Here is a 17,063-nt window from a genome sequence, read left to right on the forward strand (position 1 = left end):
AATTCGTCTCACTCGAGAAAAAATATGCCATTTATTTCGTCATACATAGAACAATCAATCAAATCATTTCACCATCGTTTTCTCCTCCTCTTGGAGTCTCTGTATATCGGATTTATTCATGAAGTAGTAGGTCGGCTGTCTAGATTTCTGGAAAAATCGATGGGACCATTGACAGTGCTCTAGTTAAGTAACATCGTATTTATTATACACTTACCAAGTCTTTCTGTACTCGTTTGGCGCCGGCTTTTATTAGAATTCCGCTTAATGCTTCGACCTGGTGGACACCCATGGCGTAGTGGAGGGCGGTTCTATTCAACTAGAAGTTGTAATCAGTTATTACTTGTTTGGAACTTTCTGAAGGAAAACAGCCTTTGGAAATCAATCAAAGCAGAAGTTTTTTATGTTTAACCCCTGAACGTGTCCTGAATAATTACGTTTTGAAAATAGTCAAGACGACCTTTTTCTAAATACGTTAAAACGGTCAATACCATCCTTTTCCAAAACGTCAAAATGGTCCAGATGACTTTTTTCTAAAAATGCCAGAAACCGTCAACCCGACCCCCTTTCAAACCTTCAAAAATCTGAATAGGACTTTTTTTCTTCCGAATCGAAATTATCTTTAAAACCCCGAAAAGACCAACACGACGTTCTCCAAAAATACCAAAAGGGTCCATACGACCTTTCTCCACATATCACGTGATACGTCATTAAAACCCCGCGACAATCCCCTCAACAAACCCCTCCAAGAAATCTTCATTACATTGTCCCCGATCCTGAGAGTTTCCGGATAAGTATTCGCCAGATATCGAACAATGTCAACGTGTTCGCAGAGGACAGCGATGTGTATGGAGCACCGTCCAACAGTATTTTTCCCAACAGCCAATAGTGTCCCTCCACCGCCATATCTTGACAGAATTTCCTTCGTGGCACCGAGATCTCCCCCGCGAATGGCCCGATGGACCTCCTCCCTCTGGCCCTAGAATAAAAACCATGCGGTCATGTTCCCTTCGCAGACTTTCGTATTCCTCGCAGCCCTTCCTCAAGGGTAATCCCACCCCCTCCCCCGTATTATAGGCTTGCTCAGTATATTTCCGTATTTGTTTGGAGGGACTCGCCCCAATGAAACCGACGGCAATGCCCTCCACTAATTGCATGCCTATGGAATAAAGTATCGTACTAGGTAAGTAGGGATGCCCTGGAGAAATTGAATAGTAGCATCGTGATTTCGTTCCGCGGTTATGTCCACAATGTTAACACCCCCGTCTTCAGTGTCCAGAATGTGATCATATCCTTCCAGAAGAAGCTCCACAAGTTTTTCAGTTTCTCCTCTGGCCGCGAGGTAAACCACGAAACGATCTATCCCCATGACGTTGTCGTGGAAGTTGGACTCTTCAGCGACGTCGCGAGCGGTTCGATATAGCTCGTCTCTATAGCCTACGTTGATCTGTGTCTCTTGGAGTATGTGGAATAGACCGTCCTTGGGGCGGGAACGAACGGCAGCGAAGTGCAGCATACTTTGGCCATGTTCATCCTGAGGATGATATCACAGATGAAAATAGATGATATCTAGTGCTAAAAGAATCTATTGAATTCTATTGGTTACTATAGATTTTTTTTGTGGGTTTGGAGGATCATGTTGAGGAATTGGATGAAGAATATTTAATGAACAGATTTATAGAATTTGGTTTTTCATTTTGTTGATCCAATTGAGGAATATTCTATAGCGTTTCTATATCCCAAATTGTTTGACGAGAAAGAGGACGAGGTTTTACGAGATTAGAGTTCGATAGAATTCTGATAGAAAGCTCCAATAGCAAAATTATCAGCATTCGCTTCTCTCATTAATTTTCGTAAATGATATTTATCTTGATGTTATGAGGTCATGAAATTACCCTATTCGTCGGGGCAAATGCTGATTCTGGAATATCTGACACCGGACTTCTCATGTAGCCTTCATCATCTGGAGTGTTATTAGGATCCTCCATGGGGGTACTACTACTGTCCGTATCTACTTGCTCTTCAGGTCGATCAGGTACAATTAAAATGTCCGATTTCTGCAATAAAATTGTGATTTCAGGGCTCCTGACAGTGAATTGCATTAAATAATTATCAAATGCAATAATTTGAACGTTAGGACAACTATTTTTATGATAAATCACTAGAGACAAACGGAAGAATATACATAAAGTTATTTTGCATGTTCTTGAAGATAACAATTTATTATTCACTTAGTGTATAGTACAATGTTTATGTACCTGTATCGAAGCCTCAGATTTCCTTCTGGCGAAATTATACAAATAAGTTGCGAGATATGTCAGAGGATCCTTGGGTCTACTTTGGGCGACCTTAGCCAGGCCTTTAATCAGGGGATCACCAACAGCTATCGATTGGGTCATACATCTATGAATAATCAATCCAATAGGTATTTACGAATTAAGTCAATTGTACTTACATGACGCTAGATAGCGACCCTCTTCCTCCCTGAATATCGGAGTTTCCATGTTGGAGTCCTCTAGAAATAAATAAATTGGAAAATTCTTTTAAGACTTCATGTCACCTTGAGATTCAATTGATTTTGAATTGCATCGGTTCACTACCGCCAAGCGACATGGCGTTGTCATGAGAAATTGGTGATCGATAGCAACCGTGAGAAGACTACGATAAACAAACGCTACAGACTTCAACTGGTGCTGCCTAACGAATTTTCACACGTACAAAAAGCGTGATCGAATGGTTGTCATCGACAGTTGTTTTGACAATTGATTAGTAATCGTATATTTATGGAGTGGTTGGACCGAGGTGGCACCATTGGTTGAAAATGTGGAGGGAATCCATAGGAAGAAATTGGCTCAAGAATTTTCCGCCGGAAGGAGATGGAAAAATGAGGAAAATTGCTTAAAATATTTCTTCATTCTATAGAAATCGGATGCAACAAGTTGAAGGACATCTGAAGATGATAAATAATTTTTAAAGATGTTTGAAAATGTCAGGTGAGGCACTGCCATTTTGAGAGCTTCAGGAGTTGGCTGGATAAGATGGCAGCAGTCACGGTTATCAATCATCTCGCATTTTTGAGAATTTTTTGAAATTTTTGAATCTTTCCAGGTTCTCCTTAACTTGATTCATCCAATTTGCAGAAAGTGAATAAAGCTCTGACGCTAGTCTATAGATTTTTAAGCCCTAGAATTAATTCTATAAGTTGATGTTCATGAATTGTAATGGAAAATGGAAAAAAAAATTGGAATAAAATGGCGACGACCCCTGGCACACCAATGGCGTCACCTCACCCCCCGTTAGATAATCTCCCACTTGGAAAGATATGTGCCTCGTTTTTTTTCGCATGCGAAACATTGACACGTGCGTGTGGCACCAAAAGCTGACATGAGATCCCTTTGATGTCGCTGTTTCCGTGTTCACAAACGGTTTTATGACTCATTCACATAAATTAATGATAGACTTCATGACTTCATTAATCGATAATAAAGAAAAACACAAAGAGGAAGGGGCAAAGCATCTGCCTGTGTGGTAAATTGACATTTCATTTACTAACCCAAATATATAATCCAGTCATCTCGTTGCAGCCTTATCGAACGTCGGTAAGTACTCATCATAATTTAGTCGTCTCATTAATAAATCCATGAGACAAAATCAGGTGAAAAATAACGTTCACACATCTTTCCAAAGTGTTTCAACAATACAACATTGATACAACATATTCATGAAATTTCACGATCGATAAAAGATTCATTCATTATCACAGTAACGTCAATAATTTAAGCGTATATTCCTGAGCTCGGTAATCCATTGATTGGCTCCTCCTATCCATACGACATCAACTGACACCAAATTTTTTCATGACGATTTACAAATAAATAACAAGAATTCAACGCTGAAGACGAACAAAAAATATACATTAGATCTCCATCTCTCCTTGAATCAGCCTTTGAATATTGAGTTTTTTCGTTTTCTGAATATGTTCGTCACCAAAGTGGCTATTTTCAACGAATTTGTCAGCATCATTTCCTTCTCAAGTCCCAAGACACTGCGAATAGCGCGAATGAAGTCTTGAAGTGTTTGGAGTTCAGTAATAGTGAGGCACTGGAAATTGCTGATCTTGAAGACATCACTGCGCATGGTTTCGGTGGCCCTCAACCCCCTGGTGATGCAGACCTGCTTGAGATTATCCGACTGCTTCGAAAGACCGGAGAGCTTCGCTGTGCAGCAGAATCTCATGGTGTTACCGATGGAGGCGGGTCTGGCGCTGAGAAAGCCGAGCTTGCGGTCCTTCTTGAATCGCATTTTCCTATCGAAAATAGACAGTATCCTCGCTGTTCTGACATAGGCCCTTCCGATCGCCCCGGGATGTGACTCGTGGGTGCGGCATATGATCCTTATGTGATCCTGAACATTCACCCAGACAGCGACATCTCCCGCGGACGCCACGTAAACGCCGCGTCCGTACGGCCAGTGCTTACCATGGAGTCGTCTTTCGTCACTCATTTCCGTCTCCAAGATGGGCCCGAGGAGTCCAGCTGCCTCGAGTCTCACCCTGATGTCACTTGGTCTCTCCAGGATCTCGTTCAGAGTGTAGTAAGTACCTGCCTCGTCCTCGGAGGAGCCCTCCGCCAGGATAATCGACACCTCCGCGGACATCAAGACACCTGTGATCCTCTTCTCGGTCTCCTCAAGCTGATTGATGGTCAGGGTCAGTGGTAGGGTGAAGCTTTCCAGATTTCTGCATGCGTCGATGGTCGTGACCTGGACGTACTTTCCCGGCGGATCTATATCGTACGTCAATATCGTCGACATTACCTCCTCCACAGTCTCGTCGTCGATCTTGGTATCGTCTTCCGTGAAGAAACAGGACAAAGGCTGATCCGGAAGATCACCGGTGGCTGTTACGCAGTGTAAATTCCTGATGAAAGGATCGAACAACTCAGCGAAGACGATGTAACTCTCGTAATCGGGGGCGACAATGACAGCAGCAAAATCATCATCAACATCGGGTAAGCTGGATCTTCGGCTGGGGGCGCTTGTGTAGCTGCTACCGTTAGGATGATTGATACTATATTTTTTAACTGATGGCCAAATAATGTCAAAGAGATTGTGGTCCATGCGTGTCACACGGTGCTTTATTTGGTCAAATATGGTACGTTTTAGACAACGACCCAGTATTGTACCAGCATTTGCTGAGGCTGTACTCATTACTGAACCCCTTCGCGTTGGCACCAGCAACCGGAAACATCGCTCTAGGGTTGACAGGATCTCGGCTTCATTGACGTCTCGACGTGCTGAATATATGTCATCGTCACCCACTGCGCTCGTTGCGGAAATTAGTAAAATGATGATTACATTTTAAAAAAATAATCGTTAGTACTTTAGGTAACATTCAGCTGATGGAGGTCAACAACTCATTGACCAAAATCAATATCTACAATTTTTGGAAATGAGAAGATGTCATTCAAGCGTGTTTACTGTGGTTCGGTGCAGTATATTTATCAAAATAATCAGGCGCAAGTTATGAACAGAAAATTAATATTTGAATCAAGTGGATTGTCAGAGAATCCTTGCTGTCGCAGTCAGCTTCAGAAGGTGATGACAGAAGAGAGAAAATTGTTGTCTAAATAAAACAAATGTCAACTTAAAAGTTGATAACAAGTGAATTTATTATTCCACACGAGCGATAACAATCAATTTACAAAATAAAAGATAACATTAGGAATAGATTCAAGCGATTAAAATTAGAAGTAACTGTTGATTCAAATATAACGGTGCGATCAAAAAAATTTTTTCAGTGTTTTTATGAGTGGTAGATTGGTAATTGATGATTTTCTACCTTTGTCTGTTAACATTTCGTCGGCTAATTCTTCGCGAGCACCAAAATCGCGGAGCAATTGTTTGTGGGACAAGTCGGATTGATTCTCCTTGTAATAGTCGGCTTTCTGGCCAAACTGATTTGAACATTGGGGGTATTATTTGGAATATTTTGGGGGTAGTGGTAGTTTTTGTTTAAAGTAGTATGGCCACCAGTCAAATTATCCAGTGGGAGTGTCAAAATTTTGGCTGCATACCAAATTATGTAATATTCATAGGTGTAATTTGAAAGAGAAAAAGAATGAAATGAAATGTCCTAAGGCGGAAGGCACCATGAGGGTTTTATTGTTGCGGAGTCACATTAAAAATGTTCCATTATTACCCAATAAGAGATTCGGATCATGAATTTTCTTTCAAATTTAGTATTCACGATCCAATCATTCAGTAAAAATAAAATAATCTACATTTTCTACTTTGTTTTTTAATATTCATGTGCGTAATGTCACCAGGAGAAGGACGAAAAATCGTTTCGTGTGCCCCCAAAGGCCGCGACGGTCAAATAACTGTAAAGATAAGCCACGACATGTCATAAATATCGAATAGAGAATTTACTGGCTAAAACGTTTGACCCTTGTGACCCTGATAACTGTTGCAGCCATAAACTTCCCTCCCATCGTTCTTCCAACATCGATTGGATCGACAAACGTCACACGTCTGGCAATTAAGCGACTGTTTCCCCGAAAGTTTAACTGTCGCCAGCTTTACGCCGTCATAAACGTCACCGTTACGACAATCGCCGGCACGAGATCAATTTTCCAGGACAACATAATCACGGCCATACTATTTTAAACATATTTATCATCAACTTACGTTATCCAGCGTCAATGGATTCGCTCCCAGATGTAGCAGAAGATTGTAATAATGTCCATTGTCCGCCAAAGTGGCAGCATAATGCAGAGGAGTTCGTCCGTCAATGTCCACAGCCTGTGCCGTCTCTGGAAATCTTCCTGCTAAATACCTGGAAAATTACCAAATTCATGCAGCAAACTGCACTGAGGAAGAAAAAAAAATCATTCTTGCTAAATATTTGTTAACAATTGAAAGATTTTTTTTTCCAACAACTTATTCTTTCAATCGAGTCGTTCCCCCACAATTCTGATCAGGTTTTATTGTGAATTCTCAATTCAGATTCTGGTTCCAAGCTATTCATTAAAAACTGGCTATTCGTCTTAGTTTCGAAGACGCTATAAAAACTCGGACGTAATTCGAACGACAAACTCGAACATATAAATAATTGGAATGTACTAACGAAACATATTTCTCATAAATAGATATTTTATGAAGAAAAAGTGGTTTATCACCTTCAGGAATCATCGATAGCACCTCAAAAATTGATCTGCCCGTCTGAACTTTAAACTTAACCACGTCCCTGCGAGCATCGATCCAGCCCAAAAACCAATAGAATTATTTTATTTATGAGGACTTCGCCTGAACTCACCGTATAACCGAAGTGTGTCCAAAAATAACAGCAACATGAAGTGGAGTAGCTCCATGTGGTGATGCCCCATCTCTGGCGATAGCAAATTTGCGTCGATCCAATGAATTCTGAAGATCCTTGAGATTACCCTCCTTCGCTGCGATATGAACCGCATGAATTTTTCCCTGAAAAGTGCATGATGTTGAGATGATAAAAATCATAAATCATAATAATAAAAATGATCAGTACAATGTACGATGGTACGTTGTCAATGAATGCTTGAAGCTCAGGATTGGAGGACTGACGATTGACCAATCTTCTTCCTTCACCATTCAGCACAACCGAAGCAAGTTGTTCCATATTACCGTTCACCAGGAGATCGTCAATTTCAGGATCATCGAGGCTGTCGGGATCGTTCAAATCCGCCTCAATCACTTCTTCGTGCTCACCAGCGATAACCTGAGCACAATCGTAGGATATTGGTAAAGGTAAAAATGCGCATGAACGACTGGACGAAATAGAAAAAAAAAAACGAAGCGATCAATATGTGAGAAAAAAAAGGTGTTAATCATGGTCGGAAATCTCTCGTAAATGCGAATATTATCGATCGTATGTGCTCGCGTGGTCGCGTGAAAATATGAATAGAGAGAATAGGGGAAGAAATGAAAACCTCAACGATAAAAATAACGATTGATGGGGATGATATGTCAGCTAGTCTCTACATGTATGATGAGCCAATGTGGATAGGGTATGCTCTTCGGGAATCCCATGTTAACAGATAATACGTTTTTCATACACGTTTTTATTGCTATAATTTGTGTTTCATTAATTCTCATTATCATAAATATCATATGTTTGATATCTAGAACAACTCAGGATTGATTTTTGTTAATGGGATCTATGCGATTCTTATCGGGTGCATGTTCATCGCACCTGATCGTCGTCCACTCGAGACTCGTCAACACCAGAATCACCGGTGCTGGGTTCATTCTTCTCTTCTTCCTGGTTCTCATCAGGGGGCTCTTCAACGTTACCGCTATCAGCATCATCTGGCTTGTCATCATCGTTCTCTTCATCGCCATCACCTGCCTCAACTTCAGCGTCATCATCACCGTCATCAGGATCAGCTGCGGTTTCGTCTTGTTCTTCATCAGGTGCAGCCGCTTCATCAGGAGGGTCTTCTCCTTCATCTGGGGCAGCTTCTTCCTCACCATCAGGAGGTGCTTCTTCTTCATCAGCAGCAGCTTCTGCTTCTTCATCATCAGCACCAACTTCTTCCTCGTCTGCAGGAGCCTCTCCATCTTCATCAGCCCCAGTTTCTTCATCATCAGCAGCTGCTTCTTCATCATCAACAGCAGTTTCTTCACCCTCCACCTCAGCCCCATCATTCTCATCACCCCCAGCTTCATCGCCACCTCCCTCATCATCAGCATCCCCATTCTCCTTCTCATCTGGCTGCTCATCCTGTCCTACCAAATCATCCTTTAATCCCTCCTCATCAGTCATCTGAAATACGTAACTCTCTCCACCCTCTGCGAGTATTGCTAACACGAAGACAGACATGTATCACGCCAAAAATAATGACCAACGACGAATGAACTTAAAACGCAATCAGAGCAACCCCAAATGATACTCAAGTAATTTTGACAAATACCAGATAATGAGCAAGCCTGACACACACACAAACTAAACACCCTTTTGTTTTATCAGCTAAATCTATTGCTTCGCAAGTGTTTGTATCGTACCCCAAAGACATTGTCAGAGCTCTCGGCGCTCTTCAGGGCACTCTCGGCACTGCCAAATGCACTGTCAGCATCAACTTGAGCGTCGAGTTTCTTCAGAGCTCGGAGGGACATTCCATCGTTCTCGAGAATACGCCAGTCCCAGTGCTTTGGGTATTTTGTACCGGATACCCGGGGGGCTTCCGGAACCACCACGAGATTCGTCAGGTCTATATCGCCGGGACGGTTCTTGTAGAAAGCCGCTGCTTTGTTTTTCTGTTGATTGAGGGGTTCATAATTGCGGCAGATATTGTGGAAATATTATATGGATTTGGTCATTTGATAATGTAGTTAATTATGCTGATAATTCTATTGTTGAGATTTCTCGTGAAAATTCTATACAATTACTTCATTCCCCAAATCTCCGGATTCCATAGAATCCATGAATTCTATCTTACTCAATCCAAGAATGAGTTTTGGTTTAAAGGAGAAAAAAATCTATAGAATTTTCAGTCCAGTCTTTGTATCGTGATTTGGTCTATAGGAATTCTCTGATAAGTTGCAGGGGCTATAAGAATTTTCGAAGAAGTCCTGGAGGTCTTACAGACCTATCAGGATTTATTCCGATAGATACTATAGACCCTAGACATTTTCGAAGAGACCTTATAGGTCTTATAGCCGAGAAAATATGGAATATTGATTGAATATTCCTCTGGGGTTTGATTGTTCTATAGAATTTTCCTTTCTACGATTAAAAAAATTGTAATTTTAATTGACTTCTCTGGTTTCACCCTTTGCCTGGTTATTTCTAAATGAGATGAACTACTCACATTATCAAGTTTACTCTCATCAGCTCCATATTCAGTGAGAAGTTCATACATAGCCCCACCATCTCTCACAGCAGCCCCATAATGTAACGGGGTCTTTCCGTCATTGTCTTGAGCGAGAACTGCTGCAGGATATCTTTCTAGAATTTCACGGGCAATATCCAGGTATCCAAAGCCCGCGGCCTACGAATAAGGGTTAATTATGAAGGGATGTTGGACGCATATGGGAATTGAAGAACGTCCTACATTCTTTCCGCCAAAAATCATATTTCCTTTTATTTATCTGGCAAAATTACGATTGCATTTACACATAAAAATATAACGTCTCTGCATTTTATCATTATTTATCATCATCACTACATTTATCAAGAAGTTTGAAGATGGCGTGAACAATTTCCTGAGTTTGTTCTGAATTTTTAAATTGAATCATAAAATTCTAAAAAACAAACGCAGGAAAATGTTCGCACCATCTGGAAACTTCGTGAACCGTTAAATAATGACAAAAGATAAAAATGTTATTTTGTTCGTAAGAATTATATTGATGTGTTTCCGGGGAAATAAAAAAACATGTATTTTAGTTGAAAGGGTGTAGAACTTCCTTGAGGGCCTCATACCTTGTGAAGAACATTCAGACCGTTCATGTCTTTGCTGCAGAGAATAACCGGCGACACGGGGTCTGCTATTTTTTCGAGAAATTCATCAATATCATTTTTCACTACTGCACTGTGCATTTGCTTGATTGTACCCTGAAAATAGATTCTCAAATAAATTCTATAGAAATCTATAGGAATTATATAGAGAACTCTAAGGCGAAGATGAGTGGCCGAAGGAAATTGTTCTACAGCTGACAGACAATTGGATGGGCTATTTCTATTGGCGGTCTATAGAATATTCTGTACATTAATATGTGATTTTGATCTATAGACTTTGGTGGTTACAGAAAATTACGTGGGATCAGCTATAGAGCTATAGAAATAGCAATCAACAGGTGAAATATTCCACCTTCATCTGTTATTTAAATTTCACAATTAATTTTTCAATTTTAGACATTTTTTATAGACTTCAGCTATTGAATTTTTCGTAGAGTTCGTGATCAGGTTTTTTTGTGACAATTTACCATGATAAATGGCGTAGCCTCCAGGAATCTCCTCACCCTCGGATTATTACTGATTTCACATTTTAATTTCGAACCATGACCTTCCCAAAGCACTTGCTGTAGCTTTGTTATATCACGATTGTGAATCCATATTCTTATGTTAGACGGCTTGAAGTCCAAATCTGAAAGCGTTAATTAATTGCTATTAGCATCACTATTTAATAGAATTTTAAATAAATAGAAAAAAAATTAATGGACTTCATGTCGAGGTCTCCAACGTCGCAGAGAAAGAGAGAGGAATGAAATATTCACATATAATACCACAAGTGGTTCAAAATTATCGAATATTTCCCGATAGATTCGTTGCAAACAAATGAAGGAGTCAAGTTTTTCAGGCTAAAAAATCACGAGTGCGAAGCACGAGTGATTTTTCCTGAAAAACTTGACGACTTCATTTGTATGCAGGGAACCTAGAGGGAAATATTCTATAATTTTGAAGCTCGCGTGGTATTCAGGGGATTATTTTTCCTATCCAAATTTCGGCCAAGAGAATTGTGCCATGACATGAAAAGAGGTTTATTTGGTTAAGTGTCGTTTGTTTACCAAAATATTCAAAAAATTATCGCATGTAATACCACAAGAGCTCCGAAATTATCGGATATTTCCCGATAGGTTCGTTGCAAACAAATGAACGTGTCAAGTTTTCCAGTTTAAAAATCACGAGCGCGAAGCGCGAGTGATTTTTCTGGAAAACTTGACGAGCTTATTTGTTTGCAGGGAACCTTGAGGGAAATATCAGATAATTTCGAAGTTCGAGTGGTATTCGGGGGATTATTTTTTGCATCCAAATCTTGGCCGATAGAATTGCACCATGAGACATAATTTTCAACGAATTGCCATTTAATCTGTCAGATACAATTGAGGGTTACTTCAACATTTGTTTTTTTTTATATATATCAACATGCAAAATTTCCAGTGAAATTTCCAAGAATATCCGCTGAAATACCGTGTTGACTATACAAAATAACGTCGAATGGTGCAATCCTATTGGCCAAGATTTGGATGGGAAAAATAATCGCTGATATTCGAGGTAGGCTATACAAAATATCAACAAATGGTGCAATTCTATTGGCTGAAATTTGGGTGGGAAAAATAATCAGTAAAAATTCATGAACTCGCCTTTCGATTACCGATTACCGACGCAATCGATTGAGGAATTTAATGTGACATTATCGTAATTTTTCACGGAGGATTGAGATAAAAATGAAGGAACTTTGAGGAAAAATTTCGCACTTTGATTCTGAATGACCGGAAAAAGAATTAATTTTTGTTGAATATTCCTCTCTCGTGAGGAATGAAAAACATAATTTGCTGTTAAATTTCCTCCAGTCGTGAATTTACCCAACAAGTTCCTCCCTACTTTTGATTTTTACGAGCGCATCCGACGGAAGTTATTAACAAAAAAATGAACATCGCAAAATTACCGCAATTACCGAAGAAAAGCGTCAGAGTTTACGCGATAATTTACCGGAATTTATTCCGCCCTCAACTGAACTAAAAATTCCAAATGCGAAAAATCGTGAACCACTGCCCTTCAGACCGAATAGATATGCCCCCTTTCCCCCCAACTAGTCGTAGAATTATCGAACGACGCAACTTACAGCTCATAAAACATTTCCACGATATCGATTGCGTTTTTTTTTTCACACAGGGGTCATCGGAAAACGTGTTTCTAGGCGTTTACCTAAAGCCAGAAACTCCAATCCATAAGTCTGAGTCAATTTGAATGGTAAGACTGGACATTTGTGAAGGACAATCTTCGCGTGAGGTCAATTATAAACTATTTAGGTTTACACGTAATTGCGAGAATATTCTATTGGTCGAGCTCACACCGATGGGGAGAAATTTTTTCGGATGTGAATATTTTAGGAGAATTACAGAACTTGACCGGTGTTTAAGGCGAAGCACATGTCGATATCTCAACAACTTCGTCCTGGACTTTATAATTTTATTTGACATTTGAAGTTTTATTCGTTTATAGGTGAGTTCCGTTGAAAATTATGACATTTGAAGTGGAAGTTATGGTTCAGTGGAAATTTTAAAAAATGTTGTAGAAATATTTCGATGAAAATTTTACTATTTTTTTTTTAATGAGAAGAGAAAGTAATGGAAAATTCAATAGATTTTCAATAGGAATTCAATAAACATTTAACAGAAATGCGATCGAAATTCAATAAACAATTTTTGTGTATAGAAATTCAAGAGGAATCGCGTTGAAATCCAATAGTAATTCAACAGAAATGAAATTTTCGATCGCATTCCACTCGTTTTTTATGATTTCTTCGTATCGATTTCATCATTTTACGTTCGATTAAACTCCACTGTCACTTACTCTCACTCTTGGCTGTACCAGGCTTAGTCGCCATAGCTTCCGGGTCCGGCAGTTCGATCTCCGATGCGTGTTCAAGATAATAAGCCGCTGGATGTCCGCGTTTATCACAGACACTGGCGTCACAGCCACCCTCGATCAACAGATCCCAGATGGATTCTGGATCCTTGCAGGCAACGCAATAATGCAGCGCCGTTCGTCCCTCCTTGACATAGAAAATTACACTTCTGAATGGAGTGGTAAAATTTCACTGAAATTATCACGAATTTACTGTCCCCACAACTCGGATGAATTGAGCCGAGTGGAAGTTCACGTTTCGACGAATATTCACCCTTCGAACTGGGAATCTTCATTCCCTCCCTCTACGATTCACCACCCCTGTTGGCTTTCGGGTGAAAATAGTTGGAAGCATTTTGTTAGATAGCCATCAGACACGGAAGCGGTTTTCGGGATAGAAAAGAGAACAGGTGGTTACATCCGATGATTATGAATCGCACGCGATCACAAATCGTCAGAAATCCTATTTTCATGAATTTGGTCAACACTCGGGGGGCGACATAAAATATGTCGCACTGTTTTTCACTTCACCTGGTTCTCGTTAAATTTTTTCCCCTTTTTAAACTGAAAATCCGTGAAATTGAGGTGTTTTTCGGGAAAATCGAGAGTTTCATCTGAGAATTCCTTTTTGGGAAATTTTCTTGCAGGAAATTTCTTCCGAAAAGCTTTCCGAGCTTTTTCCGGGGGAAAAGTCTTGGAAAAATTCAATATTTCAACAATTCGAAGAGAAAAGTGAAATAAAAATCAGGCGGAAATTAAACTTCAAAATTCATCCCCCGAGCGAAGGAGAATTAAATAAAAAATGTGAGGCCCAAAAAAGGGAAATAAATTAAAAGTATTTACACATTTACTAAGGTTCCCCGTTCTGCGCCAGCTGAAATAAATAATGATAAAAAAAGTTGTCTCCGCCCTCTGGTGTCGCCTGAAAGCTCTTGAAAATGGAAAAATCTAAAAATGTTACCCGATCTTTCTGGCCAGCCGTATTCGGATAATTATCGAGAATCCACTCGACGACCTCCTGATGATCGTGATAAACAGCTTTATGAAGCAGTGGAATACCCGCTGCGTCTTTAGCAATGGCAAGTTTCTTTTTCGGTTCATCCCCTACAATTCTTTGGAGTTCCGCCAAAACACCTCTGGTAACGGCCTCATGCGCCTGACTAATTTTTGACTAGATAAAACAACTCGTTAGCGGGACAAATCAATGAGGCAATTGATCTAACTACTTCGGTGATTTGTTAGTCTCACCAGGTAGGTTGGAAGTCCCTTGAGGAAAACTCGAGTTCTCAGATCTGGCGAATGTTCATTCAATAATCTCGACCCCTTTCCCTCCAGCACATAATGTTCAAGCTTTTCAAACTCTCCACGTGTCAACCACGTTTTAATTGTTGAAGCTGTCATATTGCATATCTGCCAAAGGTGTTGGTGACATCAATTGCATTCGTTAGAGTTCATGCCACGTGTTGACGTACGATTAAATTTGGTGGATTTGATTCAAGAGTTCTATTGAATGTCTATTGAATTTTCTATAGAATTTATTTTATATAAAATATATTCTATAGAATATATTGGGACTCTATAGCTGATTGCCTGTGTCTCCAGATTTTATACTTTTTCTATAAAAAAAAAAATCTATAGAAATTATATCCAGAGCTTATCTATTTCCAAAGTGTAAGAAAGAATGGGAAAATCTTTCAATAGAACATCAACAGAACTCCTTCGCAGATGAGCTATAAAATTTTTTCGTATGTCATACTTTTAGAGGTTTAAATTCTGATAAGAATTTCGTGACGGAGAATTTATCTAGAATGCTATAAAAATTTTCTATAGAGACTGTACGAAATGTAGATTCTATAGACAGTTTTACGTAACAGAATATTTTTACAGGTATTGACGTAAAACTGTCGTCAGATACTCAAAGTCATCCATTACCGTAGGTCGTGCATTGTCAACTGTCTATAGACACTCAATGTGAATTAAAAGTGATCACGCAAACCACTCAACTTTACACACGTGCAAGTGTACACACATCATTAAACATTCATCAGTCAGTTTGAGTGAGTCTTTTCGGTCCAATGAGCCTGCGAAATTGATACGCAAATCACTATTTTTATTTATCTTTTCCTCCTCAGACGCAAATCGGTGAAGTCCCGATTTCTACAGAAAAATCAATAATTATTTGTACTGATGTTCGATTACGGTATGTTGACCAATTCAATGAACATTATCGAGGACACATTTATTGTAATAAGTATCTTGCAATTGGGGAATCATCAGATATTATTGCGATAATGCGAATGGAAGATAATGACTTGTTATTGACAAAATATCGCTTACTGATTCAATCTGATTGACAGGATTTATTGTTGATTAATATCTTTCGCGATTATTTGACGGATATTGCATTATCATTTGATAAACGAATGCGTTTCGATGAATTCTCATTTCTATTTTTATATTTAATTATTTTCTATAGGAATTCCTTGTCAAGAATTTTTATAGACAATATTACATAGAAAAGATTGTATCGTCAGAGTCCCCATAAAATTTTTTTCATACGATTTATTAAAATAAATTCAAATTAAAAAAAAAATACCTCGACGGAATTATAGAAATTCTATAGGCACTGTATGGTAATTCTACAGAAATCTGGAATTCTATGTCTCTTTTCTATTCAATTCCGCATAAATTCTATAGATCGCACGCTAATTCTATAGAAATACCAGACCATTTGTCACGACAAAATAAATAAAATTTTTATACAAATTGTCAATTCTTTCGAATCCGTCAGTCTGTCAAATGTGCACTTTATGGTGATCGCAAACGTGCAGACGAGAACACCAACATCTTAATGAAAATACCTTATTTGCCAGTTACCAATGGACAATGGAGACATTCGATTGATATTATCGAATGTGTAGCAATGCCACCGGTTTCGATCGACCGACAAGTCCGCGGTGATGAAGCGTCGGGAATGGAATGAACAGTTGGATCACTGGGGGTGACAGACCAACGCCACCTGCTCACCTACCCCTACTATGTTCACACCCCTTTGCTCAAACTATATTCAATGAATAGTACGCAGAACGCATGTATCAATTTTTAGTCCCATCCCCACAAACACAAATAGCTTTTACACTTGTTTACTTCATTTCTTCGCAATTGTTGGAATAAATATTTTATTTTTCCGAGATATTGATTTTGGATTATTTGTAATCGTCATTCTTGTCCTTACACTTTGTACAATATTTTTATTATATTTATTTTATGTTATATTATTTGATTTGATTCGATTTTATTTCAATTTATTTTATTCTAAATTTCTGAAGTCAGAATTTATTTATCGCACAACTCGTGTTGAATCTGCGTTTGCAACAATTTATAGGAAATGTTTTACAAAGTTTTCGATTAAATTACGAGGGACGGGAGTAATTTCCGAAGATGAAAAATTATTTAAACTAATTGACAGGGAATTTTATTGCACCATGAAACTGGTATTTTCACTCCACGACCTGCGGCCTTTGAAGACTGTCGTTGCAGTGTAACTGCAGCACTGCTATTACACGTGGCCTAGTAGTCATGTTCCTGGTTAATTATTCAAGATCCTGAATGGTGGAAAACAACCTTCTGCTACTGTACTCCCCTTTGGTTACTGTATTCACGTGAAATATTCGTTGAATTA

The 17,063-nt window shown here is 39.1% G+C and overlaps 1 protein-coding gene across 6 annotated transcripts; it reads right to left on the reverse strand.

Annotated features, from left to right (window-relative positions):
* Positions 1-8: 8 nt before the first annotated feature.
* On the reverse strand, positions 9-16,926 carry LOC135161174 (uncharacterized). 6 transcript variants are annotated; one of them, XM_064118515.1, is made up of 20 exons: positions 16,243-16,925; positions 14,630-14,791; positions 14,343-14,552; positions 13,328-13,529; positions 10,957-11,117; positions 10,454-10,585; positions 9,843-10,022; positions 9,037-9,288; positions 8,225-8,797; positions 7,541-7,750; positions 7,313-7,476; positions 6,685-6,832; positions 5,837-5,951; positions 2,453-2,512; positions 2,256-2,380; positions 1,893-2,054; positions 1,178-1,531; positions 761-976; positions 215-316; positions 9-147 (listed from the first exon to the last, which is right to left on the reverse strand). In XM_064118515.1, the coding sequence occupies exons 2-20, from the start codon at positions 14,780-14,782 to the stop codon at positions 64-66; spliced, it is 3,603 nt and encodes a 1,200-aa protein (XP_063974585.1). In that variant the 5' UTR covers positions 14,783-14,791; positions 16,243-16,925; the 3' UTR covers positions 9-63. The 6 variants fall into 6 exon arrangements, with proteins under 6 accessions (XP_063974585.1, XP_063974582.1, XP_063974581.1 ...); XM_064118512.1 differs by lacking the exons at positions 9-147; positions 215-316; positions 761-976; ... (2 more) ...; positions 2,256-2,380; positions 2,453-2,512 and adding an exon at positions 3,625-5,315 and having other exon boundaries at positions 8,225-8,755; positions 16,243-16,926; XM_064118511.1 differs by lacking the exons at positions 9-147; positions 215-316; positions 761-976; ... (2 more) ...; positions 2,256-2,380; positions 2,453-2,512 and adding an exon at positions 3,625-5,315 and having other exon boundaries at positions 16,243-16,926.
* Between the last annotated feature and the right edge of the window lie 137 nt (positions 16,927-17,063).

This window comes from Diachasmimorpha longicaudata, chromosome 4, assembly GCF_034640455.1.
Source record: "Diachasmimorpha longicaudata isolate KC_UGA_2023 chromosome 4, iyDiaLong2, whole genome shotgun sequence".
Lineage (NCBI taxonomy): Eukaryota > Metazoa > Arthropoda > Insecta > Hymenoptera > Braconidae > Diachasmimorpha > Diachasmimorpha longicaudata.

Excerpts from the sequence above, each read along its gene's own strand:
- LOC135161174 (XM_064118511.1), bottom strand. The coding sequence starts at position 14,782 with ATGACAGCTTCAACAATTAAAACGTGGTTGACACGTGGAGAGTTTGAA. Across the intron at positions 10,586-10,956 it reads AGGCTACGCCATTTATCATG|GGTACAATCAAGCAAATGCA; the intron begins GTAAATTGTCAC and ends ATCTATTTTCAG. Across the intron at positions 10,023-10,453 it reads GTCTGAATGTTCTTCACAAG|GCCGCGGGCTTTGGATACCT; the intron begins GTATGAGGCCCT and ends CCTTATTCGTAG.